General features: G+C 38.4%; 1 protein-coding gene across 1 annotated transcript; it reads right to left on the bottom strand.

Annotated features, from left to right (window-relative positions):
• Window positions 1-2,908: 2,908 nt before the first annotated feature.
• LOC137019227 (ribonuclease inhibitor-like) lies at window positions 2,909-7,544 on the bottom strand. The gene is made up of 8 exons (XM_067384471.1): window positions 7,377-7,544; window positions 6,825-6,998; window positions 6,261-6,434; window positions 5,705-5,878; window positions 4,594-4,767; window positions 4,035-4,208; window positions 3,589-3,750; window positions 2,909-3,194 (listed from the first exon to the last, which is right to left on the bottom strand). Exons 1-8 carry the CDS (start codon window positions 7,532-7,534, stop codon window positions 3,188-3,190), a joined length of 1,197 nt encoding a protein of 398 aa, XP_067240572.1. The 5' UTR covers window positions 7,535-7,544; the 3' UTR covers window positions 2,909-3,187.
• Between the last annotated feature and the right edge of the window lie 9,957 nt (window positions 7,545-17,501).

The raw sequence follows: 17,501 nt of genomic DNA on the forward strand, positions 1-17,501 counted from the left end.
ACTTTCTTTAATAAAAACATCCCTTGATTCCCTAATGTCTGTCACTGTCACCAAATACATTCTTTCACATTTTAAAATTTTAAAGCATAATGTTTTACTTTATATATATATATTAAACACATTTGACCTTTTCTGATAACATTTTACTATGCCTGAATGCTAGCCTACGTTTTTTGTTTTTAACAAACCGCATCACTTTAAAGTTGCATGATGTGAAAGTGTTACATGTGTGTGAAAAAAACTGTTTACCTCCCACGTTTCATGCACCATATATAAAATTCCCCCAGTGGGAGAGGTGGATGATGCCATCAAAGAGTGAATAAATCAATGAATGAACTCAAATTAATGAACAGTTAATGAGTTAATGAACTAAAGAATGTTAAAACATCATTATTTATAAGCGTTATTTTATTTTATTCCCATTTAAATGTGCATCTCTGCTCTCATCTATCCCTCCGGTGTTGGGGGGGGCGTGTTAGGGGCGGATGACATCGATATTTGGAGGTGTGTTAGGGGCGGAGACTTGGGACCGATTTCACAGGACATTCTGACTTTATTCTGAATTTGCCAGTGATGAGAAAGGACATGTTTCACAGAGCAATGTAAGAATTATTTATTGCTAAAACGTTAACAGTAAATTGCAATGTTAGAAATGTTTTGCTTGAAAACCCCATTTGTCTTTTAACAACTATTGTTTAATACACTTAATGTTAATGCACTTGTTTGATACTTTTGTTTCAGAAAATCTAACATTTTAAATTGTCTTTGTGTTTGTACAATTCGTTAATGTCTTTTTAAAAAACATTCAAATATGTGAAAAAAACTTTCTTTAATAAAAACATCCCTTAAAAGCACATGTCTGTCACCCCGATACACTGTTTTATATTTTAAAGTTTAAGCGCCATTTTTGAATACTTTTTTATCGTTTTCAAACATTTTCACTTCAAAAACACACAAAGTCCAAAACACAGTCATAAGTTCCTTAGTGGGGGTAGTAGGGAGGGGTAGTGGGGGAGGACAAAAACAGGTGGCCAAAACAGGTGTCCGTTTAATATACTTAATGCTAATGCGATTGTTTGTTTGATACTTTTTGTTAAAATCTTGTGTTTAATTATTTAACTGGGCTTTTTAAATATACACATTCTATCTTTCGGTGTTGAGGTGGGCCTGTTAGGGGAGGATGACGTTGATGTTTGGAGGCGTGTTAGGGGCGGAGACTTGTGAGCGTCTTCACAGGCCGTTCTGACTTCATTCTGAATTTGCCAGGGATGAGATAGGACGTTTCACGGATCAGTGTAAGAATTATTTATTATTAAAAAACTTTAAAAGTAAATGTTAGAAATGTTTTTGCTTGAAAAATCCATTTGTATTTTAACAGCTATTGCTTGATATACTTAATGTGATTAATGTTACTTAGTGCACTTGTTTTATACTTTTGTCTCAGAAGAACTGAACTTTTAAATTGTCTTTGTGTTTTAATTGTACAATTTATTAATGTCTTTTAAAAACATTTAAATATGTGAAATAACTTTCTTTAATAAAAACATCCCTTAAAAACCCATGCCTGTCACCCCGATGCACTGTACATTTTAAAACTTTAAGCATCGTTTTCAAACATTTTCACTTCAAAAACACACAAAGTCCAAAACACAGTCATAAATTCCTTAGTGGGGTAGTGGGGGAGGACAAAAACAGGTGTCCAAACAGGTGTCCAGTCCAGTGGGAGGGGCCGGGAATATTTTTATGGGTTGCCATAAATCAATCATTCTGACATATAGTGCAGTATAATTCTCTCTTGTTTATGGCTTGTTCTCCAAGAGTTCCTCAAAAGAGACGTTTAGATGGATAGATAATGAGTATTTTGGGTGAACTCTCCTTTAACTTAATCTTGTCCTGACCGCTCCTCTGCTCCTGTCAGGTCACTGATGGTCACTGATGGTCAGTGATGTCTCTGCTGGTGTTCTCCGCTCCTCTGCTCCCGGTTGTGGCCGTGATGACTAAAGTGATGTTAATTCTGTTCAACTAAAGTTTATTGCTCTATTGTTGTACTTTATCATGTATTTATTGACCCATGTTTGAACATGTTCAATATATGAATGAAATGAATAAAAATCTACTCTACCCTTTTGTCAAGAAATTATAGCAACAAAAATTGTGCAATCAATGATCTCTATAAATTTCCACTTAAATTATTAAAATTTAAGTGGAAATTTATCATTGAATGCACAAATTGAACTTTTTTCTTTTTTCTAAAAATACTCAGCAGCTTGACAATTCTCTTTAAATGTTCATATACTAATTATTATTGTTATAATTAGCTAAAGCTGATAGTATTTTTTTGTTATTTTTTTGTTTCTGTCATGTCCTCTATCAGTATATAATGGACACTGATTGTTTATTCTCGACCTTTTGACTTTATTCTAAACATTTCTATATTGTTTCTTGAAATGTAATGTTTTGTCTTGAAACAATGACTTTATTCCCAAAATATAATGAGTTTATGATCAACACTGTATTTAAACTGAGTTTAATCTTGCATTATGATGGCTAATCTCAAGAAAAAACAGGTTAAATATTTCCAAAAACTCAAATACTCTCTAGACCAGAGCAAATGAAGGTACAAAATGATGTTAACTGGTAAAAATGTTTAGATGGACAAAAATAAACGAATATATTCTGTGCATAAAATGTAAAAAAGATTAAAAAAAAATTAGCATGCGAATTTGATTGTAGACTTACTTTATATCATATTATATCATTTACATGCTATACTTGACAATCACATTTATGATTAGACACATTTTAATCATTATGGATGATTTTAATCCAAACATTATTATATTTGTAGGCCTGATGCTGAAGATTTCTGCTGACAGACTCATCTGAGCTTCTTCCTCCTGTTCCTCCTTTAAATAACATAAAACCATCATCTGAATATTAAAGCAACATTAATCATTCAATATCACATGTTTCTGATACTCATGCTAACACACATGCTGCTTTATTTAACTGTAAATCTGAGTCTCTTCCACCTGTATGAAACACATTTACACATTAATCACACATTTATTTCTCCTCATAGACGCAGTAGAGACTCTTCTGTGGATCATCTGATGGTCACTGATCCTCTCATGATCATTTCACAGATTTAAACTGATGTAAACGATCCATCAGGGATGTTTGGTGATTAAACACTGTAAGGAGGAACAGAAGAGAAAACAATCAGTGTTCAGTGGAACAAACTGCTAATTACTTATAATTAATGTTTTTTGAGTAAAAAGAAGTTACATTAAATTCCTGTGATCAGATTAATTACAGACTTTACATGATCTTGCAGAGATTTTTCTCAAACAATATTTGTGTTTTAAATACATTTAAAACATGAATGACTTTTCAAACTGAAATGATTCACTTCTACTGACACAGTTAATAAAGCAGGTGTTGTTGAATAAAGCTTTATATTTTGTTCTCACACAAACCCTTTATTGCATTAAAGCTTAATGATAATTTCCTTCATGAATATCTGAAAGGTTTGTTCTCATATCAGAGGTGATGAAGATCTTTAATATCACAGAGATGTTTCCTCACCTCAGGACACAGTTTGAGTCTCGTATCACGTCACGGAGCCGCTGCTTTGAGTCTCCGATATTATTGAAACTCAGATCAAGATATTTTAGAAACTGCAGTGCTTTTGATTTAGTCAAAGACTGAGTTAAAGAAGAAACATCTGTAATGCCACAGTTCAGTAGACTAGAAACAAACAGAGGAAGAGAGATTATCTTACAAACAAATCATTAAAGTGAAGAATTTTACTCGCATATAATCTGAACTCAGACTCTTCCTGAGATATTGAGTATAAAGTGTTTTAGTTTAAACTGTTGAAGTGTTAACTAATAGTATTCCTGAATCTTTCTTCAGATGGAGAAACCCAGAAAGTGCAGCGCTATAAATGATGTGACTTGAGTCCAGTTGTCTTAAACTAAACAGTGAACTTTAATCACACTGTAACTGCTGTACAGTATAATGATACTAACTGTAGTTTCTCCAGCTTGGATTGTGGGTTCATCAGTAGATCACTGAGGTTTTTCACTCCAGAGTCTCCTAGTTCATTACAGCTCAGGTTCAGCTCTCTCAGGTGTGATGGGTTTGAGTTCAGAGCTGAAGTCAGGATGAGACTCTGTTTCTCTGTAATACTGCATCCATACAGACTGAAGACAGAAAGAGAAAATGACTCAAATCAATGATGATCATCTTATTGAAGAGCTTCAGCAGCATTTAGTTTCCAATAGTCTGTTCTGAAACCCAGTCCACTAGTTCTGTTTGCTGGAAGATGCTGTTTCTTCTCTTTCATGTTTTAACTATTAGATGTGTCCCTTCTTTATTCTGTTGTAAAATTGTCAAATGCTTAAAATGAAACAATTAATGTACTAGTAAAAAAAACAAAAAACAACAAAAAAAAAAACACTGTGTGACCAATAGGGAAAAACACAGAAAGTGCAGCGCTATAAATGATGTGACTTGAGTCCAGTTGTCTTAAACTAAACAGTGAACTTTAATCACACTGTAACTGCTGTACAGTATAATGATACTAACTGTAGTTTCTCCAGCTTGGATTGTGGGTTCTTCAGTAGATCACTGAGGTTTTTCACTCCAGAGTCTCCTAGTTCATTCCCGCTCAGGTTCAGCTCTCTCAGGTGTGATGGGTTTGATTTCAGAGCTGAAGTCAGGATGAGACTCTCTTTCTCTGTAATACTGCAGTAAATCAGACTGAAGACAGAAAGAGAAAATGACTCAAATCAATGATGATCATCTTATTGAAGAGCTTCAGCAGCATTTAGTTTCCAATAGTCTGTTCTGAAACCCAGTCCACTAGTTCTGTTTGCTGGAAGATGCTGTTTCTTCTCTTTCATGTTTTAACTATTAGATGTGTCCCTTCTTTATTCTGTTGTTAAATCAGATTTCTGCATGTACACAATCAGTAAATTGTGTCAAATGCTTAAAATGAAACAATTAATGTACTAGTAAAAAAAAACACTGTGACCAATACCGAGTGACAGCAGAAAGTGCAGCACTATAAACTAGATGAAAAAAGTTTGTCAAGACAAACTTTAAGTTGGTTTGAAAAAGCCGGTCCAGAAAATTAAGCAATTTTAAAAGTTTTCAGTTTGAAGGTTTTACTTTAGTAGTTTAGATAGATAGATAGATAGATAGATAGATAGATAGATAGATAGATAGATAGATGAGTTTATGAGTATGAATGAGTTTCAATGGATTAGAAATAGTACATAGAATGGCACTTGAGTCTAATTGAGTTTTTGAGTCTAATGGGCTTCCGTAGTTTAAATTTGAATTTTGACAGTTGGAGTTTGAAAGTCTTGGCTCACTTGAACATTCCTTCAATGAAAGTCAATGGGATTTTTCCAAGCTTTAATAGTCATTTTTAGGAAAACCGTAAGTTGGATCAGTCTGAAAAGATATAGCACACTAAGTCAGAACAGTTTAAAGGTCTGACCCGAGTTTGGAGTTTGTAGAGTTAAAGCTCTAGGAGGAGTTAGAGTCAGAAATTTTAGTCTCAGAAGAAAATAGCATTACAGTAAGTTAGCTTTTTCAAGCAACTTAATGATGTGACTTGAGTCCAGTTGTCTTAAACTAAACAGTGAACTTTAATCACACTGTAACTGCTGTACAGTATAATGATACTAACTGTAGTTTGTCCAGCTTGAATTGTGGGTTCATCAGTAGATCACTGAGGTTTTTCACTCCAGAGTCTCCTAGTTCATTACAGCTCAGGTTCAGCTCTCTCAGGTGTGATGGGTTTGAGTTCAGAGCTGAAGTCAGGATGAGACTCTGTTTCTCTGTAATACTGCAGTAACTGAGACTGAAGACAGAAAGAGAAAATGACTAAAATCAATGATGATCATCTTATTGAAGAGCTTCAGCAGCATTTAGTTTCCAATAATCTGTTCTGAAACCCAGTCCACTAGTTCTGTTTGCTGGAAGATGCTGTTTCTTCTCTTTCATGTTTTAACTATTAGATGTGTCCCTTCTTTATTCTGTTGTAAAATTGTCAAATGCTTAAAATGAAACAATTAATGTACTAGTAAAAAAAAAAAAAAAAAAAAAAAAAAAAAAACTGTGACCAACAGGGAAAAACACAGAAAGTGCAGCGCTATAAATGATGTGACTTGAGTCCAGTTGTCTTAAACTAAACAGTGAACTTTAATCACACTGTAACTGCTGTACAGTATAATGATACTAACTGTAGTTTCTCCAGCTTGAATTGTGGGTTCATCAGTAGATCACTGAGGTTTTTCACTCCAGAGTCTCCTAGTTCATTACAGCTCAGGTTCAGCTCTCTCAGGTGTGATGGGTTTGATTTCAGAGCTGAAGTCAGGATGAGACTCTCTTTCTCTGTAATACTGCAGTAAATCAGACTGAAGACAGAAAGAGAAAATGACTCAAATCAATGATGATCATCTTATTGAAGAGCTTCAGCAGCATTTAGTTTCCAATAGTCTGTTCTGAAACCCAGTCCACTAGTTCTGTTTGCTGGAAGATGCTGTTTCTTCTCTTTCATGTTTTAACTATTAGATGTGTCCCTTCTTTATTCTGTTGTAAAATTGTCAAATGCTTAAAATGAAACAATTAATGTACTAGTAAAAAAACAAAAACAAACAAAACAAAACAAAAAAACACTGTGTGACCAACAGGGAAAAACACAGAAAGTGCAGCGCTATAAATGATGTGACTTGAGTCCAGTTGTCTTAAACTAAACAGTGAACTTTAATCACACTGTAACTGCTGTACAGTATAATGATACTAACTGTAGTTTCTCCAGCTTGGATTGTGGGTTCATCAGTAGATCACTGAGGTTTTTCACTCCAGAGTCTCCTAGTTCATTACAGCTCAGGTTCAGCTCTCTCAGGTGTGATGGGTTTGATTTCAGAGCTGAAGTCAGGATGAGACTCTCTTTCTCTGTAATACTGCATTCATTCAGACTGAAGACAGAAAGAGAAAATGACTCAAATCAATGATGATCATCTTATTGAAGAGCTTCAGCAGCATTTAGTTTCCAATAATCTGTTCTGAAACCCAGTCCACTAGTTCTGTTTGCTGGAAGATGCTGTTTCTTCTCTTTCATGTTTTAACTATTAGATGTGTCCCTTCTTTATTCTGTTGTAAAATTGTCAAATGCTTAAAATGAAACAATTAATGTACTAGTAAAAAAAAAAAAAAAAAAAAAAACACAGTGTTACCAACAGGGAAAAACACAGAAAGTGCAGCGCTATAAATGATGTGACTTGAGTCCAGTTGTCTTAAACTAAACAGTGAACTTTAATCACACTGTAACTGCTGTACAGTATAATGATACTAACTGTAGTTTCTCCAGCTTGAATTGTGGGTTCTTCAGTAGATCACTGAGGTTTTTCACTCCTGAGTCTCCTAGTTTATTCCTACTCAGGTTCAGCTCTCTCAGGTGTGATGGGTTTGATTTCAGAACTGAAGTCAGAGCAGAACAACCTTCATCTGTCATATAACAGCAGCTTAACCTACATTAGCAAAGAGAGAGATTTTTTTTCATTTTGAAAAAGACTTTATTATTTACTGCCTGCCTGCCTGCCTGCCTGCCTGCCTGCCTGCCTGCCTGCCTGCCTGCCTGCCTGCCTGCCTGCCTGCCTGCCTGCCTGCCTGCCTGCCTGCCTGCCTGCCTGCCTGCCTGCCTGCCTGCCTGCCTGCCTGCCTGCCTGCCTGCCTGCCTGCCTGCCTGCCTGCCTGCCTGCCTGCCTGCCTGCCTGCCCGCCTGCCTGCCTGCCTGCCTGCCTGCCTGCCTGCCTGCCTGCCTGCCTGCCTGCCTGCCTGCCTGCCTGCCTGCCTGCCTGCCTGCCCGCCCGCCCGCCTGCCTGCCTGCCTGCCTGCCTGCCTGCCTGCCTGCCTGCCTGCCTGCCTGCCTGCCTGCCTGCCTGCCTGCCAGCCTGCCTGCCTGCCGGCCTGCCCGCCCTCCTGCATGCCCGCCTCCACTCATGCCCGCCTGCCCGCCTGCCCGCCCGCCCGCCTGCCTGCCTGCCTGCCTGCCTGCCTGCCTGCCTGCCTGCCTGCCCGCCTGCCAGCCTGCCTGCCTGCCTGCCTGCCTGCCTGCCTGCCTGCCTGCCTGCCTGCCTGCCTGCCTGCCTGCCTGCCTGCCTGCCTGCCTGCCTGCCTGCCTGCCTGCCTGCCTGCCTGCCTGCCCGCCTGCCTGCCTGCCTGCCTGCCTGCCTGCCTGCCTGCCTGCCTGCCTGCCTGCCTGCCTGCCTGCCTGCCTGCCTGCCTGCCTGCCTGCCTGCCTGCCTGCCTGCCTGCCTGCCTGCCTGCCTGCCTGCCTGCCTGCCTGCCTGCCTGCCTGCCTGCCTGCCTGCCTGCCTGCCCTGCCTGCCTGCCTGCCTGCCTGCCTGCCTGCCTGCCTGCCTGCCTGCCTGCCTGCCTGCCTGCCTGCCTGCCACCCTGCCCTGCCCTGCCTGCCACCCTGCCCTGCCCTGCCTGCCACCCTGCCCTGCCCTGCCTGCCACCCTGCCCTGCCCTGCCTGCCACCCTGCCCTGCCCTGCCTGCCACCCTGCCTGCCCTGCCTGCCACCCTGCCTGCCACCCTGCCTGCCACCCTGCCCTGCCTGCCACCCTGCCCTGCCTGCCACCCACCATCTTGGTCTGTTTATCGTGGTTGAAGCTTTGCCTGTTACCTGTTGGATTACTGCTTTGTTTGTGGACTTTGATACTCTGCCTGTTTCCCTGACCTCTTACCGCCTGCTTCATGACAACGAATCTGCCTGCTCTCTGACACCGTTTGTTCCTATTGACCACTGCCTGTACGACAACTTCAATAAAAACGCTGCATTTGGATCCCCTGCCTGTGAGTCCCAATTTAGTTTAAATTTAGTTACAATTTCTCACAGTTCTTACTTTGCTTGCGTTTCCTTTCATTGCGACTGACCATCAGGATTGCTGCTTCGTTATTATTGTACATAAAATGGAAGACATCATAAAGGGTTATTTTTTGCGTGAATTTACGCTAAATTTTGATTTTACTGGAGGAGACACATAACAAAGATTATTCTCTGGACATTAGAGAGAACATTAATATGCATGTTTCCACGGTAACCTTGTGCATGAGTACAGCGTTTCAAGGAGAAAAAACAGCTTTTACTGCCATCTAGTGGGCTTAATACTAAAACACCAATACTGCAAATACTGTAATTCTGCAAATTAGTGGAAGTATTTGGTGAATAAAAGTTATTTTTAACAGAATGGATACACTAATGAATTTGACAAGTTTTGAGCAAATGTGTTGTGATTACACAATAATATCAATATAATAGTAATGGTAATAATAAGAAGAATCAGCTGTGGTGGAGGCTGAAGTGGCACATTTTATACAGCAACAGCTTCAGACTTCAGGACGGCAGCACGGCTGTTTGATGCACCAGAAATGTTACAGACAGAGAAACTGTCCGTCAGTTAATTGTGAGAAAAAAAGCAGAATTCTGAGATAAGTCACAGTCTTTTTATTTATTTAGTGGCGGAAACGGGCTTCCATAATAGACCCTCATTTTTACACCATTTCATTTAAAATGTAATAAGATCATCCATGGAACTGTAAAAATGAATTTTATGAAATCAAAATAATTTTACTGTAGCTAAAAACACAGCATTAATATTTTGATCTGTTCCCAGTTCTAGTTTTTCTACTCCTAAAAATCGTTAACTTTGCTTGACCTATAATAAAATGTAAACATTGACAAATAAACCTCTTCTAACATATTTAAAACCAACAGTAAATACGTCTGTAGAAAAAGCTTCATTAAAACTATAAAATAAATTTTGTAATAAACTAAAACTTTTTAATCTAAAACAATCGCTATAAACTGCTATTGTAAAGTCTCCATTGTACGTCCCCAACTCTTGTACTTAAAATTGGCATATAAAATGATGTCCAATCTGGTTTATCATCATCACACAGAAACATTACGCCATGGTGTGTCAACCCTCTTATCAAGCACCTTTTTGATAAAAACCAGGAGCCTCATTTATAAAACTTTGTGTAGAATTCATCCTAAAAGTGTACGTACGCACAAAAGATTCTGCACAAAAAAAAAAAAAGAAATCAGATTTATAAAGCCATGCGTACGCCAGAACCTGCGCACAAATCCCTTTATAAACCCCAGTCAGCGGAAGATTGTGTGTACGTGCATCTCCACCCTGACTCCTCCCCGAAATCACCATATATGGAGCTCATCTAGTTTTACTATGCATAACCTCATCTGGGGTGCGTTTCCCGAACAACGATGTAACTCGCTGCTGAACTACCATAGTACGATGCATCGTAGAACAAATCAACTAGCTAGTCACGACTGTTTCCCGAAACCGTACTGTCGCAAACTTGTTGTTCAACCACGTTGGTGAATGACGTCACGCAGGTGGTGAGTAATAACTTCTTTAAATTAATCTGTTTGAGATCAAATTAATGCTAGAATTTCTGCTATAAATTACAGACATGGCATTAGAGGACTAATTCCCATTTTGCTTTATTTCCAGATTAAATCAAATGCTTATTCTGACGTACTAGAGCACGTACGCACATGCGCACTCTTCAAAAACAGTGCTTTAAATATCTTGACAAACTAAAATATATAATTAATATTTGTACATATTCAAAATAAAAGATATACATTGTACTTCATGTCAGCTTGCTTATTCTGCTCAAGATAAGGATTTAATAAGTCCACCTGTCATAAAAACAGGAAACTCTTCTTCTAACCACAGCTCGAGAGCTGTCGCTCCAACCACACAAGTTTGCGATGCAGTTTGCGAATGTTCGTTTGGAAGATGGTTTCGGGAAACACCAAATCGCTGAACTATGCAAGTAACGACGGAACTCGCGATGATAGTTGGCTAACGATGCTTTAGGGAAACGCATCCCTGCATATCATTTCCATGCAAGTTCCCACCCACGTGACACCATGGTTAACGCCGTCAAAGGTAGCCTACCATACATTGGAAAATATTAGATATGGACTATAAATGCCATGTGCGCAATACACTACACTGATAAAAAGCATTCAATATTCTCTTTATGTTTTAGAGTAAATATATGAAAATATACATAAAATTTTATAAAATACTTCAGATAAAGGTTTTAGAATAGAGAGATTCATTAATTTCCACTGGCCAAATAGCAAATTTATGCAGTTTTGCTGATAAGGTGAACATATCATTTAGGAAGTTTATAGGCTATTTTTAGTGGAAACAGATCGGCTTACTTATTTATTGCAGTGTGAATACAATTGTCTGTCTCGGCGCGTCACTGTCAAAGTATTTTAAAAAGGAAACATGCAAATCTTACCGTTTTCCTTAAAATTATCTCCTTCAAATAGAGTGGTAATAACATCTGTAGTTTATTTTAAAGAGGAATTATTGTGCTCCTAGCTGTCATTAAAACAGTGTCACAGGAAAAGATTATTTCGAAAAGGTAATAAAATATTTCTTTGGAATATAAACCCTTAGTTTTAATGACAGTCTTCATGCCAGCAGCTACTTAAAGAATGTTATTTTTGTTTAAAATATTATAATTTTGATAGGAAATTATAGTTTAGTTTCATTTTATTTAAAGATTGACAAGGCAGGATATTGCAGCACAAAATCCTGAAATGTGTCAAACATAACACATACTCAAACAACATTATGTACCTGATTTAAAACAATTTCAAAAGCAGTCAAATAAAATAATTCTGATAATAATATAATTTATGAGGTAATACAGCACAAATACACAGAAAAAATAGACAGCTACTTTACAAAATGACGTTATACTTGTTATTATCAACAATGTCATAATATGGATTTGTTTTGCTTTTGTGATATTCCACATTATTCTCATCATCTTGTAAAGTCACTGTCTGTTTCAGATTGGATGTGAGAGCTGAAGTCTTGGACAGCTCTAGCAGTGTGTGATCCGGACATCCATGAAGGCTGTTCCCGAGTGCCAAGGACCTGTTTTAATATTTACCTCAGAACCTCACATTTACATTGCTTCATTTCACACATTGTTTTGCATTTTTAATTTTCTTTTCAATTTGAGTTACATTCAAAGAGTAATTAGGGCCCGAGCACCGATGGTGTGAGGACCCTATTGGAATTGCTCAGCCAATTATTCTTCTTCTCCAAAGTGAATCGCATTTTTGAGGGCCTAAACGTTCTCAAAAACTCATGAAACTTTGCACACACGTCAGAAGTGGTGAAAATTTACATTTGATATGGGTTTCAGAATTAGGTGTGGCAAAATGGCTCGATAGTGCCACCTACAAAATTTCAATTAAGCGCCCTTCGTGCTACGTTTCACGTACATTTATGAAATTCGGTAGACAGATGTAACAGCCCAGTACCTACAAAAAAGCCCGTGGGTGCAAAGTTTGTAAACCCAACAGGAAGTGAGATATTTTGAATTTTCTCTACAAAATTTTGGCAGTTTTTGCCATTTCCACATGTTGTACTTTAACGAACTCCTCCTAGAGCTTTAATCAGATCAACATCATATTTGGCCAGTCTAATCTAAAGGCCTTTGAGATGTTAAATTGCGAAGATCTTGAGTTTTCGTTGAAGGGCGTGTCCGTGGTGACCGACAAAGTCTGATGTTTCGCCATGTAAGGTGAATCACTTTTTTGAGGGCCGAAACACTCGAAAACTCATGAAACTTTGCAGATACGTCAGAAGTGGTGAAAATTTACGTCTGATATGGGTTTCAGAATTAAGTGTGGCAAAACGGCTCGATAGCGCCACCTAAGAAATTTCAACGAAGTGCCCCTGACACTACGTTTCACGTACAGGTATGAAATTTGGTACACACATCTAACAGCCCAATACCTACAAAAAAAGTCTCTTGGAGTGAAATCTGAAAACCAACAGGAAGTGAGATATTTTGAATTTTCTTTGCAAAATTTGTGCAGTTTTTGCATTTTCCAGACGTTGTACTTTAATGAACTCCTCTTAGAGATTTAATCACATCAACATCATATTTGGTCAGTCTAATCTAAAGGCATTTGTGACGTTAAATTGCGAAGATCTAGAGTTTTTGCTGAAGGGCGTGTCTGTGGCGGACTGACAAAGTCTGTTGTTCCGCCATGAAAAAGGAAGCCGTTGTAACTCAGGCATACAATGTCTGATCTGCCCCAAACTTCACATGTGTGATAAGAGTCCTGGCCTGAACATATCTATATGCCAATATTCAGTTAGTCATAGCGCCACCTGCTGGCAACAGGAAATGGCATGCTTTACACTGTAATTCCCTCCCAGAACCACATTTTATTATACCACAAAGTACCAAACATGCTAGAAACACGTTAAATCATGCAACACTTGGCTGAGTGCTAATGTATGCGATTAACGCCACGAAAGAAACAGGAAGTTGTTGTAACTCAGGCATACAATGTCCGATCTGCTCCAAACTTCACGTGTTTGATAACAGTCCTGGTCTGAACACATCTATATCGCAATATTTGGTTATGGTCAAAGCGCCACCTATTGGCAGCAGGAAGTGTGGCAATTCGAAATGACTTAATGGCATAATTCTCCTGTATTCATTCGCTTGCATGCATGTCGACCACTGACCACTGTTTTCCTGAGGCCACCGGGTGGCGGTGAGCCCGGGTGCGAGGGCCCTTTCATCGCTGCTTGCAGCTTTAATTAGGGCCCAAGCGAAAATTCGCGCAGGGCCCTCTTGTTCTTCTAAGGATTATTATTATTTTTAGGGCCCAAGCGAATTAAGCGCGCAGGGCCCTCTTGTTCTTCTAAGGATTATTATTATTTTTTTTTTTTATTTTTTATTTATTTTTTTTTTTCCGTCTTCCGGGGCTTTTTGGGGGCCTTAACATGCTCAAAAACTCTTGAAAATTGGCACACACATTGGACGCCGGAGAGGCTGGTACCCGGACGTGGCAGGGGGGCTCGACAGCGCCCCCTTGAAAAAAGTCTGAAAATTTGGTCCATATATTAAACATGCTTGCACGTATTAGTATGAAACTCGGTACACATATAGACCTCATCGGGCCGAACAACTTTCGCGCTCTAAGTTAATCGCCACGCCAACAGGAAGTCAGCTATTAAGGGTTGTTTGAAAAACGCATGCTCTGGAATTTGATATACTCCTCCTAGACGATTAATCCGATCGCCACCAAACTCGGTCAGCATGAAGTCAAGACACTGATGATTAAAAATTGCCAGGGGATTTTTGATATCTCGAACGGTTTGGCCGTGGCGAGGCAACGAATTTATGGCGAGAAAAAGGAAACAGGAAATGTGTTATAACGTCTTAATACATATATTGATCTTTATGAAACTTCACGAGTGTGTTCGTTATAGGAGTCTGATCACATGGATGTGACTATTGTGAGTCAAAGTTATAGCGCCACCAACTGGCAGCAGGAAGTGTATCACTTTTTGAAATGTTTTGAGATCACCCTCTTATTTTTACCTGATTTGCTTCAAACTTCATCAGTGTAATGTCAATACACAGCAGATGTAGACCTATGACAGGATTTTTGATATTTGAAATATTGTTGCCATGGCAACAGGTCAAACTGTAATAATATTCTTGAGTGTTTTTGAGGCTCTTAACATGCTTCAAATTGCATGAAACTCGACACACACATCAATATTGTCAACCAGTAGACATGGACAAAGCCATAGAAATGGGCGTGGTGGAGGGGCTCAGTAGCGCCACCTTTTGACAAAAGTGGGGGTTAGTTTTTCCTACAGTCACCAAACTCGGTACACATATTATTCTCATCAAGCCGGACAATTTTCTAATTTACATTCATTAGCTCCGACCAACAGGAAGTCAGCTATTTTGGTTTGAATGTTAATTTTTTGAAAAAACAGGCTATGAATTTTATACTACTACTCCTACAGGGTTTATCCAATTTACACCAAGCTTTTTTTAACTTGTTGCTAACACATTGAAGTTGTTTAATTGCAAACGGATTTTGGATATCTCAAACGGTTTGGCCGTGGCGAGGCAACGAATTTATGGCAAGAAAAGGGAAACAAAGTGTTATAACTTCTGCATACATTAATTGATTTTGATGAAACTTTGGCTTAGTCTTCGTTGTACAAGGCTGATCACATGGATTTGACTATTGTGATTCAAAGTCATAGCGCCACCAACTGGAAGCAGAAAATGTGTCACTTTCAGCATACATTGAGATCACCCTCTTATTTTTACCTGATTTGCTTCAAAATTCATCAGAATAATGTTAAAACTTGGCACATGTAATCCTTTGAAAATGGGCAGGGAGGAGGGGCTCTATAACGGCACCTTGTAGTGCAGTAAATGTGGAGTGAATTTGACATAGTCCTTTGATGTTTAACCGTTTTAAGTGCCTATTGCCCGCTGTGCACAGTTGCCCTGAAGCCACCGGGGTGGCGGTGCCACCGGGCTTGGGCCCGCCATCGCTGCTCGCAGCTATATTTACTTTTGTACTTGTTATAGCATTTAAACTATTAATATTTATATAGGCTAACTGGATTTGTTGGTTTAAAAAAAAAACACCAATAAAGAAAAGTTAACTTTCAGGATAAAAGACATTTTGTGCATTCCAAATAAGCTTTACAGATCTTTAGAAAAGGTTTTTAACAATGTTGTCATGTTTTTCAATTATTGCATATGCACCTATAGGTTAATCAAGGTCAGTTACAGTAACTTAGGACCCTAAAGAGACCTTTCTACTCTGAAAAACAGCAGAATAAAGATGCACAGGGTCTCTGGATCACCTGTGAATGTGCCTTAGTCCTGCTGCAGAAGACAAGAGGACTGCAGATGTGAACAGAGCAATAAACTGCAATGTCAGTAATGTAAGATGAGACAGAAGGACAGCTGATTGTCCTTCCAGTGCCAAACCACATGTAACCATAATTCCCCCAGACATGTTTGAGAATGTGAATTGCCTTGATGAAAGACTGGAGTAACATCTCACAGCAAGAGCTGCAAATCTGGGGCCTCATTTATAAAACTTTGCGTAGATTTCATCCTAAAAGTGTACGTACACCCAAAAGCTAGATTCTGCATACGCACAAAAATAAGCCTTAATAAGCCTTTATTTGACCGAGTTCTGCTGTGCTCTAAATCACTCACAAATCTTATGATAATTTGATAATCTCCATTCAGTTTCACACAATATTAGTAGTTTTCATGTCTTTTGCACAACATTGCACCATTTCATGCTTTTCATCTTCAGAAAGATCTTTCTTCCTCCCCATATTGCATGAGAACTGTGACTTGCTTAATAATGTGGAACAACCTCTAAGTAGGGTTTCCATAGATCTGACAAATTATTTTGTCTGAGATTGATACCAGTTATCTAAAAAGACATGGATAAACAAATAAACATTTTCTCAGAAAAACTAAAATCTGAATGTTTATTGTACTGAAATCTTACTGATATGTCAATTGCATAATAATTTGGAATGCAGTGTATGTAAATTCATATCATTTTTGTTTACCTTCTCCGTAATGACTGTGTAATGTAATTTCAGTAGACTTATCATTAGTGACAGTGTAATATTAATGTAAATGTGTATATCAAAATGAAAACGTGAGTTTCCATGCGAGTTTAAATCATTCTTTTATTTATTTAAACTGTTATTGTGAAAATGCACTGTATTTATGATTATGACTCATAATGAGGATTTAAAGTGGTTTTCCATCATCTGCCGTCAGTCCCTCAGCTCACCATCGGTGTCGCCAAACTGCTCTGTCTCCAAAATGTTCATACGCATGGGTCAGAGTTTGTGTGGAGGTGCGCAAATTTTCCAGTCAAGTTTTTCTTTATAAATCCCACCTTTTGCGCAGGAACTGGCGTACGCACGCTTTATAAACGAGGCCCCTGGTGCTGTCCATGAGGATGAGATGCTCTAAAGCAGCTGGTGCCACAACAGACTTTCAGATGTTCATCAAACGCCTGTGAAATTTGTTCATTTTATATTGTATATTGTTTGTACAAATATTACACATTACGTAATTTGCTGGAAAAACAGCTGAACGTGAAAAACTCAATGTTCACCAATATTGATTGAATAATAATCAAGAAATTAAGGCTGACATTGAATATTCACACCAGTCTATAGCTTATTTTTATGGACACAGATACATTTGTAGAGGTTTATTTCAAGTTGTCAACACTATGCTGTAGTCACAGAATGACAGTGAAGGAAGCAAACTAATCAAGCTATTCAAAAACTTTCTAAATCCTCAAATAAATTAAAAAAGCTAAACAGAAAACACATCAGTGTAAAACAAGGTTATTGGCTCATGTTTGCTCTGCTGTATCCTTACGTTAACTGTTCATCTGAATGCCTGTCCTGTACTCAATTAGCTCAGATGATTTATCATATTACACAAACTATGCATTGTTTTGAACTGTTGGACATTGGATATTTTATTACCTTTTCAAAACAATCCATTAAACCGATGCAATTTGAGG

The sequence above is a fragment of the Chanodichthys erythropterus genome, chromosome 1, assembly GCF_024489055.1.
Source record: "Chanodichthys erythropterus isolate Z2021 chromosome 1, ASM2448905v1, whole genome shotgun sequence".
In the NCBI taxonomy this organism is placed as follows: Eukaryota; Metazoa; Chordata; class Actinopteri; order Cypriniformes; family Xenocyprididae; genus Chanodichthys; species Chanodichthys erythropterus.